Genomic DNA, 14,879 nt, shown 5'->3' with positions numbered 1-14,879 from the left:
GATGACCATATGCTGCTTTCCCCTTTGAGGGGGGAGAGCAGACTAGTGGTGGTTTAACCAATAGATCACCACACCTCCTACGAGGGGCAAAGTCATGAATGACTTCAGCCGGTACAGGAACTGAACCCGCGGTATCCCATAGAGAGTGGTTGAAGTGAAGTATGAAGCATAGTGTAGGTTAGATGGCTTTTGTTTCGGTGCAACATCGTGGGCCGAAGGGCCTGTACTGCGCTGTATTGTTCTATGTTCTATGAAGTGAATACTGCATATGCATTTAAAGGAAAATTAGACAAGCATATAAGGGAGAAAGGAATAGAGGGTTATGATGATGTAGTTTTAATTGAGAAAAGACATGACACTCAAGTGGGGCTACCGGCATAGACTGGTTGGGCCAAATAACCTGTCTCTGTGCTGAATGGCGTGGGCATTTGGGAGAATCGGCGTTCGCGCCGGATTTTCGCGCGACGCCGGTCCGATGTCGTTCTGCCATTCTCCCAACCGGCGAGAAGGGCGTCATCGAGGTTGGCGCCGCGCTTCCCGGAGAATCGCCCGAGGTGCTAAGTCTTGCGATTCTCCGGGCCCCCCGCTATTCAGCGGCCCGGATGGGCCGAAGTCCCGACGGCGTGACCCCACGTCACGCCATCGCGGTTCACCCCTGCAAAATAAATTTGTCAGCCAGTCGTGCTGGCTGACGATGCGGAGTGAGGAGGTGAGCAGCCGGCGTTTTCGGAGGCAGCATGTCGTGGGGGTGAAGAGAAGGGGTGGTAAAGAAGTGGGGGAAGGGGAGAGAAGAGGAAAGGGGGAGGGGGGGGGGAAAGAGGAGGAGTGTGCAGTCATGTTCGGGGGGAGGGGGGGCCGGGGCAGGGGGCCTCCATGTTCCGGGGGGGGGGAGAGAAGAGAAGGTTTTCCGCAGGAGAGGCGAAGCCACGCCTGCAAGTTGAGGTCATGCTGATGGGCAAAGGCCACTGGCGCCACCATCCCGCGCGGCCAACGCCTTGACTGTGGGTGCGTCCAGCTCCCCCTTCTCCCCACACAGGTGCCGCAACACCCAGCTGACGGAGACCATCTCTGGGAAGGGTCAAGGCAACACACATGCCAGCATGGCCAGCCCACAGTGGCGCAATGAGGAGGGACGGACAAAACTGGGTGGTGGACGGATACTGTGGGCAGGGGTCAGGATGCCTGCGTGTCTGTAACGACACCAGTCAACCGGGGCACACATGTATCCCATGGCACCTGGCTGTCGAGGTGTCAATGCGCCATTGTTAAACATGTTGTATGTCCCCCCCCTCCCCCTCCTGCAGATCGTAATGTTTGGGCACCAGCCAGCGATGTTTGAAACCGTGGTGGGAGCCGCTGCCCTTTGGCAGCGTCGACGCAGGCAGCTCAGAGTAGCTGCAGCAGAGGCACTGGCTGCAGAGGGCCCCGTACCACCCGCTCAGGCTGCAGGCCCGCCCGCCCGGTGCAGGAGGAGGCGGAGGGGGACGATGACCACCACATCGTTGGGGATGCACAGGACGAGGATACAGATCTTGATGGGGCGCAGGGGGAGAAGAAGGAGGAGCAGGTGGTGGTGCCAAGGCGCTGGAGGCGCCCCATGAGGTCTCGAGTGTACAGTCACTGCATGTCCTTCGAGGATCTGCAGACAGGGCATGCAGGAGGAGACTCCGGATGAGTAGGGAGACCGTCGCACATATATGCCACCTCATGGCACAACTGGCACCACTTGGAACGGGGGGCCAGCAAGATGACGTTTGCCCTCAACTTCTACGCGACGGGGTCGATACAGGCACCAAGCGGGGACCTGTCCGGTATCTCCCAGGCACCAGTGCATCCGAGCAGTCACCGACGCCCTATATGCCATCGCCGACCGGTACATCCAGTTTCCAGAGGACCGCGCACACTAGGATGCCCGGGCAGCGGGATTCGCCTCCGTGGCGAGGATACCAATGGTCCAGGGGGTGATTGATGGGAGTGCACGTCGCCATGCATCCACCATCGGAGAACAGGGACGTGTTCATGAACAGAAAGGGGACCTACTCCATGAACATTCAGGTGGTCTGCGTGTGCGCCCAGTAACCCCGGCAGTGTGCATGATGCCTTTATACTGGCGCAATCCTTCATCCCAGCCATGTTCGAGGGACCCCCCCATGCTGAGGGGCTGGTTGCTGGGTGACAGGGGTTACCCATTGCGGTCGTGGCTGATGACGCCTATACGGAGACCAGAGACCAACGCGGAGACCCGCTACAATGAGGCCCATGCAGCAACCAGGGGTGTTGTCGAGAGGTGCTTTGGCCTCTCGAAGAAGCGCTTCAGGTGCCTGGGCCGCTCTGGAGGGGCCCTCCAGTACCATTCAGAGAGGGTCGGATGCATAGTTGTTGTCTGCTGCGTCCTGCACAACATAGCCCAGCAGAGGGGCGATGTCCTGGAGGAGGAGGCACAGGGGGAGCTCGATGAGGGCGACGCATCTGTACATGAGGAGGAGGAAGATGGGGATGGCACAGACGCGACAAGGGGGGCTGGACATGGACGGAGGCTGCACGAAGCCACCGGCTTGGCGAGCGAGCACACGAGGCGTTGATCGCCGCACGTTTCACCAACTAGGGGGAGGGCATCGCTGAGCAAGGCACTTGCACCACCGTTCCGTCCAAACGCACCACACAGCACCCCCCCCCACCTCCCGCACCATCCGACAACCCTAGCTCCCACACCACCACTTTCACAGCACCTTACACCTGCGGCATAACGGGATGGTCTCACACAATTGCTTGTGTAAGCGGGTGTGATCAGTGCCATGTTGAATGATGACAACCCGTCTGCGATGAGCTGTGAGCCCTGGATCGTTAGGCAATGTCTGACTCATGGCCACAGCTACATTCTCCACCTGGGTGGTCCCTGTATGCGTCACGGACACTCCATCACATGGCCATGTGGGGTAGCAGGTGTCGGTGTTCCGAGGACAACGGGGTGTTCGGGGGGGGGGGGGGAGAAAACACACACCCGGCCTCACCGTTGTACCGAACTTCGACCCCAGCGCCACTCGGTCCCCTTCAAGACCCCTCAGGCACCAGACGTAGCACAGAGGCATCTAGGTTTGGTGTAACAGTGACTTTAATCGTGACATTCCCTAGCCCCTATAACTAAGCGGTGCTCTGCATCCGTGCCAACGTACTATGTGTCGAACTTCTTTGCCTTCCGGGCCCTACCACGCCTTGGTGTTTCCCCACACGGTACATCAGGAGTGGAGGCGGACTGCTGAGACTCCTGTCCTGCGACTTGGCTCCCCGTCGGCACGCGTTTCCTGGGCCGGCCCGGCTTGGATGGGCCAGGCTGCTCGACGGGCGTGCTGGATGGCGCGGTGCCACCATGTTCTGCCCGCTGCCCACCAATGCAACAGGGACGGAACGGGGGGAGTCTGAGTGTTCCGGGACCTCCCTTGCATGAGTCACCGGGACGGACCCAGAACCTCCGCCTCCCTCGGGGAGCCCGGTGGCCTCTGGGCCTCACTATGAGACGGTGGTGCAAGTGGAGACAAGCGCCGTGGCACCACCGACACCTGCCGCTGCCAGTCCTGGAGGCCTGCTGTGGCATCGACCAACGTCTGAACGTTCACAGCGATGGAGCTCAGGGAGTGCGACATCCCTGTCAGGGACTATGCAACTCCCTCTGGGCTTGTGCGACGCCTTCCAGCACATGCGCAAGGCCGCCGATGCTCCCAGCGATGGTCTGCTGAGACTGGACCATGGCCTGGTGAGACTGGGCCATGGCCTGGTGAGACTCGGCCAGATCCCGGAGCGCAGCAGCAATGTCCTGGGCTACGGATGACGCGTGCACATGAAGCCCCACGCCTTGCAGAACCTGACCCATGGCCGAAACAGTTGCCCCCATTGCCTCCACCGCGGACGCCACCCGTGCGGTGTCGGCCTGGGTGGCAGCCATGACCGGCACCACTCCCTGCTCTTGGACGCGGATGGATTCCTCCAACTGCGTCTGAAGATGCTGGAAAGCGGACATCATCCCGTTGTCCACTCCCTGGGTTTTCAAACGCAGTGGGTCTGATAAGTCCAGGAACCCGGGAACCGTCTGGGCGGCAGCTGGGTGCTGGGGCTGGGCTGCCCCCCGACTGTCCAGCCCCTCGGCTGCTCCTCCCTCCACCTGCTGTACTGGTTCGGCTGTGTGGTGCGCACCAGTCAGTGTCCCAGAGGCCTCATCACTGATGTGCCCAACCGAGGTGAGGGTATCTGCGATGGTGGAGGGTGTGGGTGACAGCTGTGATGCAAGGTCCATGTCCTTATCGGACCTCAGGTCTGGGGTCTCCTGGGTCGAGCCTTGGACCGATGGACGTTGCCCCTGGCCCATGTGAGGGGTCGTGTCCGGTCTGCCCATCATCTGTTTGGCCGTCCTCTGTGCGTCACTGTCTAGGGTCTCTGTCCTCTGTGCGTCACTGTCCTGGCTCTCCGTCCTCTGTGCGTCACTGTCCTGGCTCTCCGTCCTCTGTGCATTACGGTCCTGGCTCTCTGTTCTCTCTTCGTCCGTCTCATGGCCGTCAGTGTCCTGACTGTCCGTCCTGTGTTCATCAGTGTCGTTTCTGTCGGTCCTCTGTGCGTCCGTCTCCTGTGGCCCGGCTTTGGAAGAGTTCCCTCCTGTCCGTCTTCCTTCCCCTCCCTGGCGTGGTTCCTGTGGGCGGATGGACGTCGACCTGGATGGCGGTGGCTTGTCGGAGACATTCCGGGACGATTGGCGGCTGGCCCTGGAATACACAATAAAGCATGAATCGTTAGACATGCGGAGTTGGGTGTGAGGGGGTTGAGGGGGCAGTGTGAGGGGGTGGAGTGTGAGGGGGTTTAGGGGGTGGAGGGGCAGTGTGAGGGGGTGCAGTGTGAGGGGGGGGTTAGAGGGTGGAGGGGTCAGTGTGAGCGGGTGGAGTGTGAGGGGGTTTAGGGGGTGGAGGGGGCAGTGTGAGGGGGATTTAGGGGGTGGAGGGGGCAGTGTGAGGGGGGGTTAGAGGGTGGAGGGTTCAGTGTGAACGGGTGGAGTGTGAGGGGGGTCAGGGGATGGAGGGGCAGTGTGAGGGGGTGAAGTGTGAGGGGGCAGGTGAGGGCCTAAGGGAGTGTAGCCATGCAGGGTAGTCTCACTGGGTACTGCGCCTCCGATCTGGCATGGCGCTACCTCCCGGGTGGCGGCTCCCCCAGCGAGGTCCAGAGCCCTCTGCTCATGGACGGTGGGGGGGTGCAGAACAGGTGATCCCACTCCGGTTCCTGCACACTCACTATGGTTGTGGGCTGTCTTGTCCTGCGCAAGGGGGGTGGGGGTACCATCAGAGTTAGGCGGTCAGCAGCAAGATGCGCAGATGTTGGCAACATTCTGACTGCGGTGGGGGGGGGGGGCACTGAGCACCACACCATGGCAGCTCACAAGTGCGGAGTGGTGCCCATGTGGTATGTGGTGCCCCCCCCCTCCTGCGTGGGCAGGGGGGGCCACGCAGCACGTGGCGGCCCGGGGGTACTCTCAGGGTACTTACCCTGGCTGCCCTCGTGAGGTCGTGGAGCTTCTTGCGGCACTGCTCTCCAGAGTGTGGGGTGTGCCCCACAGCGCTAACGGCGATGCCCACATTACGCCAGCTGCGTCTGACTGTGCTGGCTGGGTGCCGGTGGCCACGTCTTGGGCACAGGACCGCCCTCCACTCTTACACTGCGGTCCAGCAGTGTCTCCAGGTCATTGTCCCAGAACCTGGGAGCGGCATGGCGGGGCGCAGCCATCTCTCGGTGTCGGGGCCTGTGCACAGTTCGCGCACATAAAATGGAGCGGCGCCGCGCCATCTGGGCGTCGTGCGATGACGATGCCGATGCCGCTCTGGCGCCACACCCACCGTGGCTCTCGCGGCCCTGATGCTGGCCCCTTTTCGGGGCCTGAATCGATGCTGCCGGCAGTCCGCTAGCGCCGCCGTGAAACGCGATGGCGTTCATGACTGCGCGGACACTCTCCTGCCCCGATGTAATCCTCGATGAACCATGGGTAGATAATGGGCAGAAACAGATGGAGTCCAGATTGCAGAAAATACGGGTTTCCAAAGAATCTGAACACAGGAAATAAAAAAACTTCAAAAGTTGTGACATCTGCATTGGCCAGAAAACCTGGGAATATCTGATCTATGTTGTTTAGTACATTAGATGATGCTTCGACATGCAAAGCAATGGAAACAATTACATACTTAATCTAACATGCTTTCATAAAAGTAAACTAAAATGGAAAATTGTGTCTTTTTATACAAGTGGATTTGAGGACTTTTTGCTACTTTTCCATTGAGAATAATATATACATTATGGCCGCGATTCTCCGTTCGGGTTACGCTCAAGCGAAAGCACAACGCGGCCACAGCCTCCAGACAGTCTCCGCGCCTCGTAGGATTCACCGAAGTCCTGTGAGATGTAGGATTTGGAACTCCGCCCCAACTGGGCATGACCAAACGCTGCTCCAGGTCGTATACCTACTTACGACCTACTTGCCCGGGATCGACCGGCCCCTCTCAATTCTCCGGCATCTCCAGGGAGGCTGCAGCCAGGCGCCGATCAGTGCTGGTCCTCACAGGCGAACACACCCGGGATCGCCTGGGCCATCAGAGACCCCTGGGTGATCAGGGTCATTGCTGGGTGTTTCCCTGGCCCTCCCCCTGGAACGCAGGCATCTTAGCACTTCCCAGGTGCCCGGAGGGCACTGTCACGTCAGAAGGAGCACTGCCAGGGTGGCAGTGCAAGGGTGGTCTGGTGCCAGGGTGGCTCTGCCAAGGATCTGGGGTGAGGAGGGCCATGCCCATGAAATGAGGATGGAGGAGGTGTTTGAAGGGTGGGGGTCCGAGAAGGGAGGGTGCTGTAAGGAAGCTTGGGGGGCCTGAAGAGGGGACACCCCCAGGGACCTCATAGCAGGGTGTCCTCACTTGGTGGGGATGGGGGTAATGTTCAAAATGGCAGCCTGATCTGAGAGTTCAGCTCCCCAGTGCTAAAAAAATTTCTAAGTGTGGGCTAAACAGATGAGAAATGCCCCAAAAGTGACTAAGTGTCATTGAATACCGGTGGGGAACTCGCCAGCAGAGCTGGCTGGAAACTCCCTGAAAAACCTGCCATAAATTAAGTTAGCAATTTTTGGGGGAAAATAGCTTAAAATATTTTAATTATTACATATTTTGAAGTATGCTGATAGTGTTGCTTTAAGAAATGGTGCCCAAATGCCATTAATATGAATGAGGGTAGGGCAGGAGTTAGGATGCGCAGCTCACGTACATGACAGTATGGAAGTATTAAACAGAAACCAACTATTTCTCCAATGGTTAGTGGGAGAAGGCAGGAAGTGGGAAGAAGAAACATTTTTCTAAACCATTGAATAGTGGAATACAAGTCTATACCTGGGAATCTTCCATTCTGGGATACCAGATAAAGACTATAATCATCCAGCGGCTAACTTACAAACATACGGGTTAGGAAACCATTCAGCCCCTCGAGCCTGTTCCGCCATTCATTAAGATCATGGTTGATCTGATTGTGACCTCAACTCCACATTCCGCCTACTCAGATAGTCTTTGTGATGTGAGAGTATCTTTCAGAAATGTACCTTTAAGAAATGGGTGTTGATCAGTGATGTCAAAGTATGGGTGGAGCTGGGCTGTCGGTCAGCTTTTTACTTTCGTTTTAGGCTGTTTGCTGCAGGGTGTGTTTTAGTTTTGTTTTCAGTGTTGGAGCTGAAGCCAGACAAAGCAGGTGTACTGCTGTTCTCTCTGCCATGAAAAGACAATCTCTTGATCATTTGGTGAATTCAGAATTATAAATGCTCTCAGTAGTGAATGTAAACCTAATGTGCTTCTGTTAAAAGGTTTTTCTTTTGTCTTCTGGATGTTGTTTGGGAAGTTATTAAGGATTACTTAGTGTTGTATTCTTTGGGGGTTGTATTTGAATTAATGGTTGCTAATATGTTCACTGTATGTTTTAAAAAGATTAACTTGAGTTCATAAAATAAATACGGTTTTGCTTTAAAAAATACTTTTCCATTTCTGCTGTACCACACCTGTAGAGTGGGCCGTGTGCTCCCCATATCACAATCTATAACAGTTGTGGACCAGGTGAACTCCATGATACACTTTGGGGTTCTCTAAACCCTGGCCCATAACACCTTTGACTCCACTGATATTTACTTCTGCCTTAAAAATATTGAATGGCCCGCCTCCACTGGTCTCCAGAGAAGAGAGTTTCAAAGACTCATGACCGTCAGAGAAAACATTTCTTATTCAGGAGGACGTTGGCAGATTCATAGGAACAAATTACCTGGCTATCCATCATCTCAGTTTGCGTGGTTACATGGGATGCCAGTCGTGGAAAGAGGAGGAAAATGAGGTAAGCTATTATACTCATCAAAAGTATGAGCGAATAAGAAGGGAATTGTGAAAATCAGTGTGAAAATGGAATTACGTCTGAAAAGAGAACTCTTAAGGGAGATTGACAAAATCAAAAGATACGACCAAATGTACCTGCTGGCTTCATGTCTCCTATTCGAATTATGTGAGGCCAGTGCTGTAATGTTTTGGCAAAGAAAGGATTGGTCACTCCAAGAATCACAGAAGGTCTACGTAACAGGAAAGAGTAAAGAAACAAAACAGAGTTTTTGAATATAATAAAAAACATGCAGCAATGCAAGTCATTAGCATTAACCATTCAAACATGTGAAAAAAAAACACTGTGGAATTTACAGGAAGTTGCACTCACGGAGCCTGCGTTCTGGTGGTATACTCTTTGAATTCACTGTCATGGATAGTAAAGTATGGCCTGAAATCACTGCAATATTTCAGTGGTGAAACACAGCTGTGAATAGTAAGAAAGATCACCAAGTGAACTACTGAGAAACATATTTTCACCCGACCATTCTGCACGAACCTTTCTTTTCACTGTAACATGACTGCACATAACTGCAGGTCAGAATTAAACATTTCTGCACTACTTTAAATAGATTTTCATAAAAAATATCAACTAAACTGAAACCAGAAGCAATTATTTCATGAGCATTAAAAATATGAAGTTCATCTAACTGAACAGGATCCAAATTTAGTTTGAGAAATTATAGATTTTCTTTTGTGTAACTTTTATACACTAGCATTACAGTTTGAAATTGTCCTTCCCTCTCTTCCAAGGATTGAGTCAATGGAGTAGCTCCAAATTATACCACAGTGAAATTCTTAATCAGTTTCTTTAAAGGGATTGGGAGGTATAACCTACACCCCAAAATCTTTTGTGCACATGCATTGGTAATTTTAATTATTTTTAATCAGTAGAAAAAGGCACTCAATTATGCTGAAATAAAAGGAAAATTTATGCTGGAAATCGGAAATAAAAACAGTAACTGCTACCCAATCTAGTGGTTATGTCCTTTCGGACTTGGCCAGCTCGGTCAGTAGTGGTGCTACCGAACCACTCTTGGTGCTGGACATTGAAGTCCCCTATCCAGAGTATATTCTATGTCCTTGCCACCCTCAGTTCTTTCTCCAAGCGGTGCTCAACATGGAGGAGCACTGATTAGTCAGCTGAGGGTGGACGGTGCATGATAATCACCAAGACGTTTCCTTGCCCACATTTGACCACAATCCATGTGGAGACTAAGTCCCATCTTCATAGAGCGAATACCGTTCATCATCTTGTGTGGCACTACCATTGTCCCAAATAGGATAGATTCAGGACAGGTCTAGCAACTCAAGACTGGACAATAATGAGGTGCTGTGGGCCATCAGCAGCAGGCAGAATTGTACTCAGCCGCAACCTGTAACCTTATGACCCGGCTCTATGGATGGAACACAACGATTGTGTGGATTATAGAAAGGTTTGCGAAGTCAGATTCATACCCTATTCCTCATTTGAAAGACTGAAAAGGTGAGGCAAGCACATTTTAGTATCCAACTTGACTTACTTAAAGAATATTTGCAAGTACCTTTATCAGACAGGGTGAAGGAAGTTTCGGCTTTTTTGAAGCCAAATGGTTCATATCATAGAATCTTCAGTGCAGAAGGAGGCCATTCGGCCCATCTATTCTGCACCGGCCCTTGGAAAGAGCACCCTACTTAAGCCCACAACTCCACCCTATCCCCATAAACCAGTAACCCCACCTAACCTTTTTGACACTAAGGGGCAATTTAGCATGGCCAATCCAGCTAATCTGCATATCTTTGGACTGTGGGAGGAAACTTGAGCACACAGAGGAACCCCACGCAGACACGGGGAGAAAGTGCAAACACCACACAAGCAGTCACCCAAGGCTGGAATTGAACCTGGGAGCTTGGAGCTGTGAGGCAGCAGTGCTAACCACTGTGCCACCATATCAATTTAAGGTCATGCCATATGCAATGAAGAATGCGGCAGCAACATTCCAAAGATTAACCAACAAGGTCACCTCGGGTCTAAACAATTGTGCAGTATACCTTGACAATTTGGCGGTGTTCACTGAAACAAGGAAGGAGCATTTGGAAATGTAAAAAAAATTATTCAATCAATTAAAGGAAGCTGGATTGGTGGTAAATTTGGCTGAGTGAATTTGCAAAAGGTCAAGTCACCTTCTTCGGCCATACCATTGGACATGGTCAGAGGACTCCACGGAATGTGAAGACGAAAGCTATTGGAGAATTTCCAATACCATCAACCAGGACAGAAGTAATGAGATTTCCGAGCATGAGTGGTTTCTACTGGAAATTCATGCCAAATTTCAGCAGCGTGGTTGCTCCCCTGACTGAACTTCTAAAAAAACACAAAGAATTTCAGTGGCGTCGGAATGTCAGGAGGCAATTATCTGAAGACTACAACATTTCTAGTTTGGTGGGGAGGGTGAAAGCTGATCTGGCAAGGTGGACAGCGCTGCTCCCGACGGCCCCGGGGAGATACTCAGGCAGTCCGATAGTAATAGCTTTGTTGAGAATTTGGAGGCAGTTTCGACAGCACTTCAGGTTGGGGGCAGGAACCATCGATTTGAGCCAGGGAAGTGGGATGGGAATTTTCAGAGATGGGAGGAGAAAGGAATTAGGACACTAAAAGATTTGTTTCTTGGGGGTCATTTTCTGGGATTGAAGGAGCTGGGAGCGAAGTATGGGCTGGAGCAGGGGGAAATATTTAGATACATGCAGGTTTGAGACTTTGCCAGAAAGGAGATACACAGCTTCCCAGTAGAGCTGGCTTCCACATTGCTGGAGGAGGGTGCTGACGACAGGGCAACTGGAGAAGGGGGTAGTGTCAGCAGTTTACGGGGCTATTTTGGAAGGGGAGAAGGTGTCGCTAGAAGAGATCAAGGCAAAGTGGGAGGAAGAGTTGGGAGAGAGTATGGAGGAGAGGTTCTGGTGTGAGGTGCTCCGGAGGGTGAACGCCTCCAAATCATGCGCGAGGTTGGGGTGATACAGCTGAAGGTGGTGTATAGAGCACACATTACAAGGACGAGAATGAGCCGGCTCTTTTGAAGGGGTAGATGATGTGTGTGAACGTTGCCGGGGGGGGGGGGGGGGGGGGGGGGGGGGGGGGCAGCAAACCCCATTCATATGTTTTGGACCTGTCCAAAGCTGGAGGATTACTGGAAGGAGGTGTTTAGGGTAATCTCTGAAGTGGTGTACGTGAAACTGGACCAGGGCCCTCGGGAGGCCAGCCGGGGTTGGAAACGGGCACGGAGGCAGATGTTGTAGCCATCGTCTCGTTGATCGCCCAAAGGCGGATCCTGTTAGGGTGGAGATCAACCTCTCCACCATGTGCACTGGCGTGGCGGGGGGACCTGCTGGAATTCTTGACGCTTGAAAAGGTCAAATTTGAACTGAGGGGAAGAATGGAGGGATTCTACAATTCATGAGCGTTATTCATTACGTGCTTTCGAGAATTGGATCACATCGAACATTAGGGGGGTTGGGGGCTTGGAGGGTTGGGGGGAGGGGGACTGTATGTGTTGATGGTGACTATGGGTGATTCCTGATTCCTCTTTGTCATTTGTTTATGTTAACATGCGGGCTAATATTTCGGAGTTTGGTGAGAGGATGGGATCGTTGTTATTGATATGGAGATTGACCCACCCCTCCCCCCCCCAGATAATGCATGAAAACCAGATGTAACCCAAGGGGATTTTCTTATCTGCCAGGCTTACTCCTAGACATAATTCAAGCCATCTGACATGAATTCCTGGCTTGTTAACATTTGTCCCATTCGCCTCCAGATATAACTGACAGAAACTTCAATAATATTGCTTTGTTAACATTTGTTCTATTCGCTAGTAAATATAATTCATAGACAACGGACACAAGTCTCTGCCTGAAACTGTAGGGATCGCGGGGTCTGCAGGAAACATGTTATTCAAGTGGCTCAGCTAAAATAGACCCCCTCAAAACTAAAATGCCGATGTGATGATCATTGATTTAAGGCCTGAGATGAGGCTAACGACGGACAATCACCACAGAGTCTCGATCCTTCAAGGGAACTGGATTGATCCCATTTGTTATCAGCAGAAGGAATAATCAACAGAAGACTGTGGGTACCAGGGAGGAAAACAGAACCACAGGTGTTCATTTTAATAGTCTACTTCTCAAATAAAGTAATTATTTTAACCTTTAATTAGAACAGATTTTGTAATAGTATGTGATTCTTTTGAAATAGTACAATTCTTTAGATCATTATTATTCAACACTTAACTAGTATACAAGGAGACTGGTTTAGAATCTCACACTTTAAACAGTGACTACTGCAATACACTTGTATACTCTGCATAATTTTTAAAAAAGTATTTTAATTCAAATTTTAACATTTTTACATTTAACACACACAATATTACAAAACAAAATAAACTCAACACTAAACCCTGAACCCCCCCAAACACCTCAATCAACCTCTCACCGCACCCCTAACTCCTTGTAGTTGATGGGAACCAGCTCCCCGAAATGCAGTATAAACAAACCCATTTATGGAACCCCTTATAAAGCAAATTTCCCCGTTACCAAGTGTAAGAACTCCATTAAATCCCCAGCCACACTGAGGCACAGGGTGGAGAAGCTGACCTCCAACCCAACAGAACCCGCCTGCGAGCCATCAGCGAGTCAAAGGCTAAAACATCTACCTCCGCTCCCGTCTGCAACTCTGACTCGTCCGATACCCTAAATATGGTCCCCAGGGACTGGGCTCTAAATCAACATGCAAGACAGCTGACATGGTGCTGAAGAATGACTTCCAAAATTTCTTCAACTTCGGACAGGACCAGAATGTGTAGGTGGTTGGCTGTGCCCCTCCCATAGCACTCAAAAATATCCTCCACCCTCTCAAACAACCGGCTCATCCTCGACTTCGACAGGTGCACTCTGTGAACTACCTATAGTTGTGTCAACCCCTGCCACGCAGACAAGGCTAAGGCATTCACCCGCTGCAGCACCTCACACCACAACCCCTCCTCTAGTGCCATTCTCAGCTCCTCCTCCATTAGCCTTCATCCCCTCCATGGATGCATTATCCTGCTCAAATTCCTCCCCTAGATGACCCCCCTCCCAACAACATCCCCTCCAGCGAGGAGGGCAGTGCCACCAGAAAGGGAAAAACCTTTCTCGCAAAATCCCGCACTTGCAGGTACTTGAAACAACTCTGCCAAACTTGCAAACCCTCCTTCCAAAAACAAGTCCATTATCTTCATCACCCATCATTCCTCCCATCCCCAAAACCTCTCCTCCATCCTCCCTGGCTCAAACCCACGGTTCCCTCAGATCAGCATCAACTTTGACCCCGCCCCCAAACCTAAAGTGGTGTCGAAATTGCCTCCATATTTTCAGAGTGGCCACCACCACCTGACTCCCCGAGAATCTCCCTGAGGCAAACGGGAGCACTGTCGTTGCCAGCGCCCACAACCCTAAACCTTTGGAAGAGCCCACCTCCACCCTCACCCACAAAGCCTCCTTCCCCCTGCTCTAACCCCACATCTTCTCTGCGTTCACCAGCCAATAATAAAAGGTTCGGAAGGGCCAAGCCCCCCCGCCGACTGTCGCCGTATCTGATGTACCGACCTCCTAATCCTTGCCACCTTACTTGCCCACACAAATGACTAAACCAATCTATCCATCCTCATAAAAAATGATTTTGGCAAAAAGACCGGTGAGCACTGAAATAAAAATAGAAACCGTGGCAAAATGTTCATCTCAAACGCCTGCACCTGACCTGCCAACAATAGGGGAAAGACTGCCCCACCTCGATAGATCCAGCTTGACTCTGCCCACCAGACTCGTAATGTTCAACTTACGGAGCCGGGTCCAATCCTGAGCCACCTGCATTCCCAAATACCTGGAGTGTGTTGTTGCCACCCAAAATAGCAACCTCCCCACAAAACACTCACTTTGTCCCAAATTTAACTTAAAGCTTGAAAAAGCCCCAAATCTCCATTATATCCCCCACTGAAGAGCCTGGATTAGAGATATACAGCAACAAATCATCAGCATACAGGGACACCCTATGTTGCATCCTCCATCACTATCCCCCTCGATTTATCCAAGCACTTCAGCGCTATGGCCAAAGGCGCTATAGCAAGCGCAAACAGAAGGGGAGCTAAAGGGCACTCCTGCCTCGTTCCCCTTAGCAATGGAAAGCACCCTGAAAGCATCTCATTTGTGCGCACACACACCATCGGATCATAGAATGGAAACATGGAATTTACAGTGCAGGGGGCTATTCTGCCCATGGAGTCTGCACCGGCCCTTGGAAAAAGTACCCTACTTATGCACATGCCCAACCTATCTCCATTACCCCACCCTTTATACAACAATTTCACCCATGTCACAAACTGAGGCCCAATCCTAAACACCGCAAACAATCAGCTTCATGCCGCACAATCAAAAATCGTCACCACATCCAGC

General features: G+C 52.0%; 1 protein-coding gene across 1 annotated transcript in view; it reads right to left on the bottom strand.

Annotated features, from left to right (window-relative positions):
- dennd6a (DENN/MADD domain containing 6A) overlaps positions 1–14,879 on the bottom strand; it is a 213,996-nt gene that overhangs the window by 51,675 nt on the left and 147,442 nt on the right. The window contains exons 11-12 of the mRNA XM_072472432.1: positions 8,752–8,847; positions 8,517–8,611 (exon numbers count right to left, since the gene is read on the bottom strand). Of these exons, the coding sequence (XP_072328533.1) occupies positions 8,517–8,611; positions 8,752–8,847 (191 nt within the window). The remainder of the gene's footprint in view (positions 1–8,516; positions 8,612–8,751; positions 8,848–14,879) is intronic.

Source organism: Scyliorhinus torazame, chromosome 13 (assembly GCF_047496885.1).
Source record: "Scyliorhinus torazame isolate Kashiwa2021f chromosome 13, sScyTor2.1, whole genome shotgun sequence".
Classification (NCBI taxonomy): domain Eukaryota; kingdom Metazoa; phylum Chordata; class Chondrichthyes; order Carcharhiniformes; family Scyliorhinidae; genus Scyliorhinus; species Scyliorhinus torazame.
The sequence above is the reverse complement of the archived record's forward strand: the minus strand, read 5'-3'. Positions and strand labels throughout refer to the sequence as shown.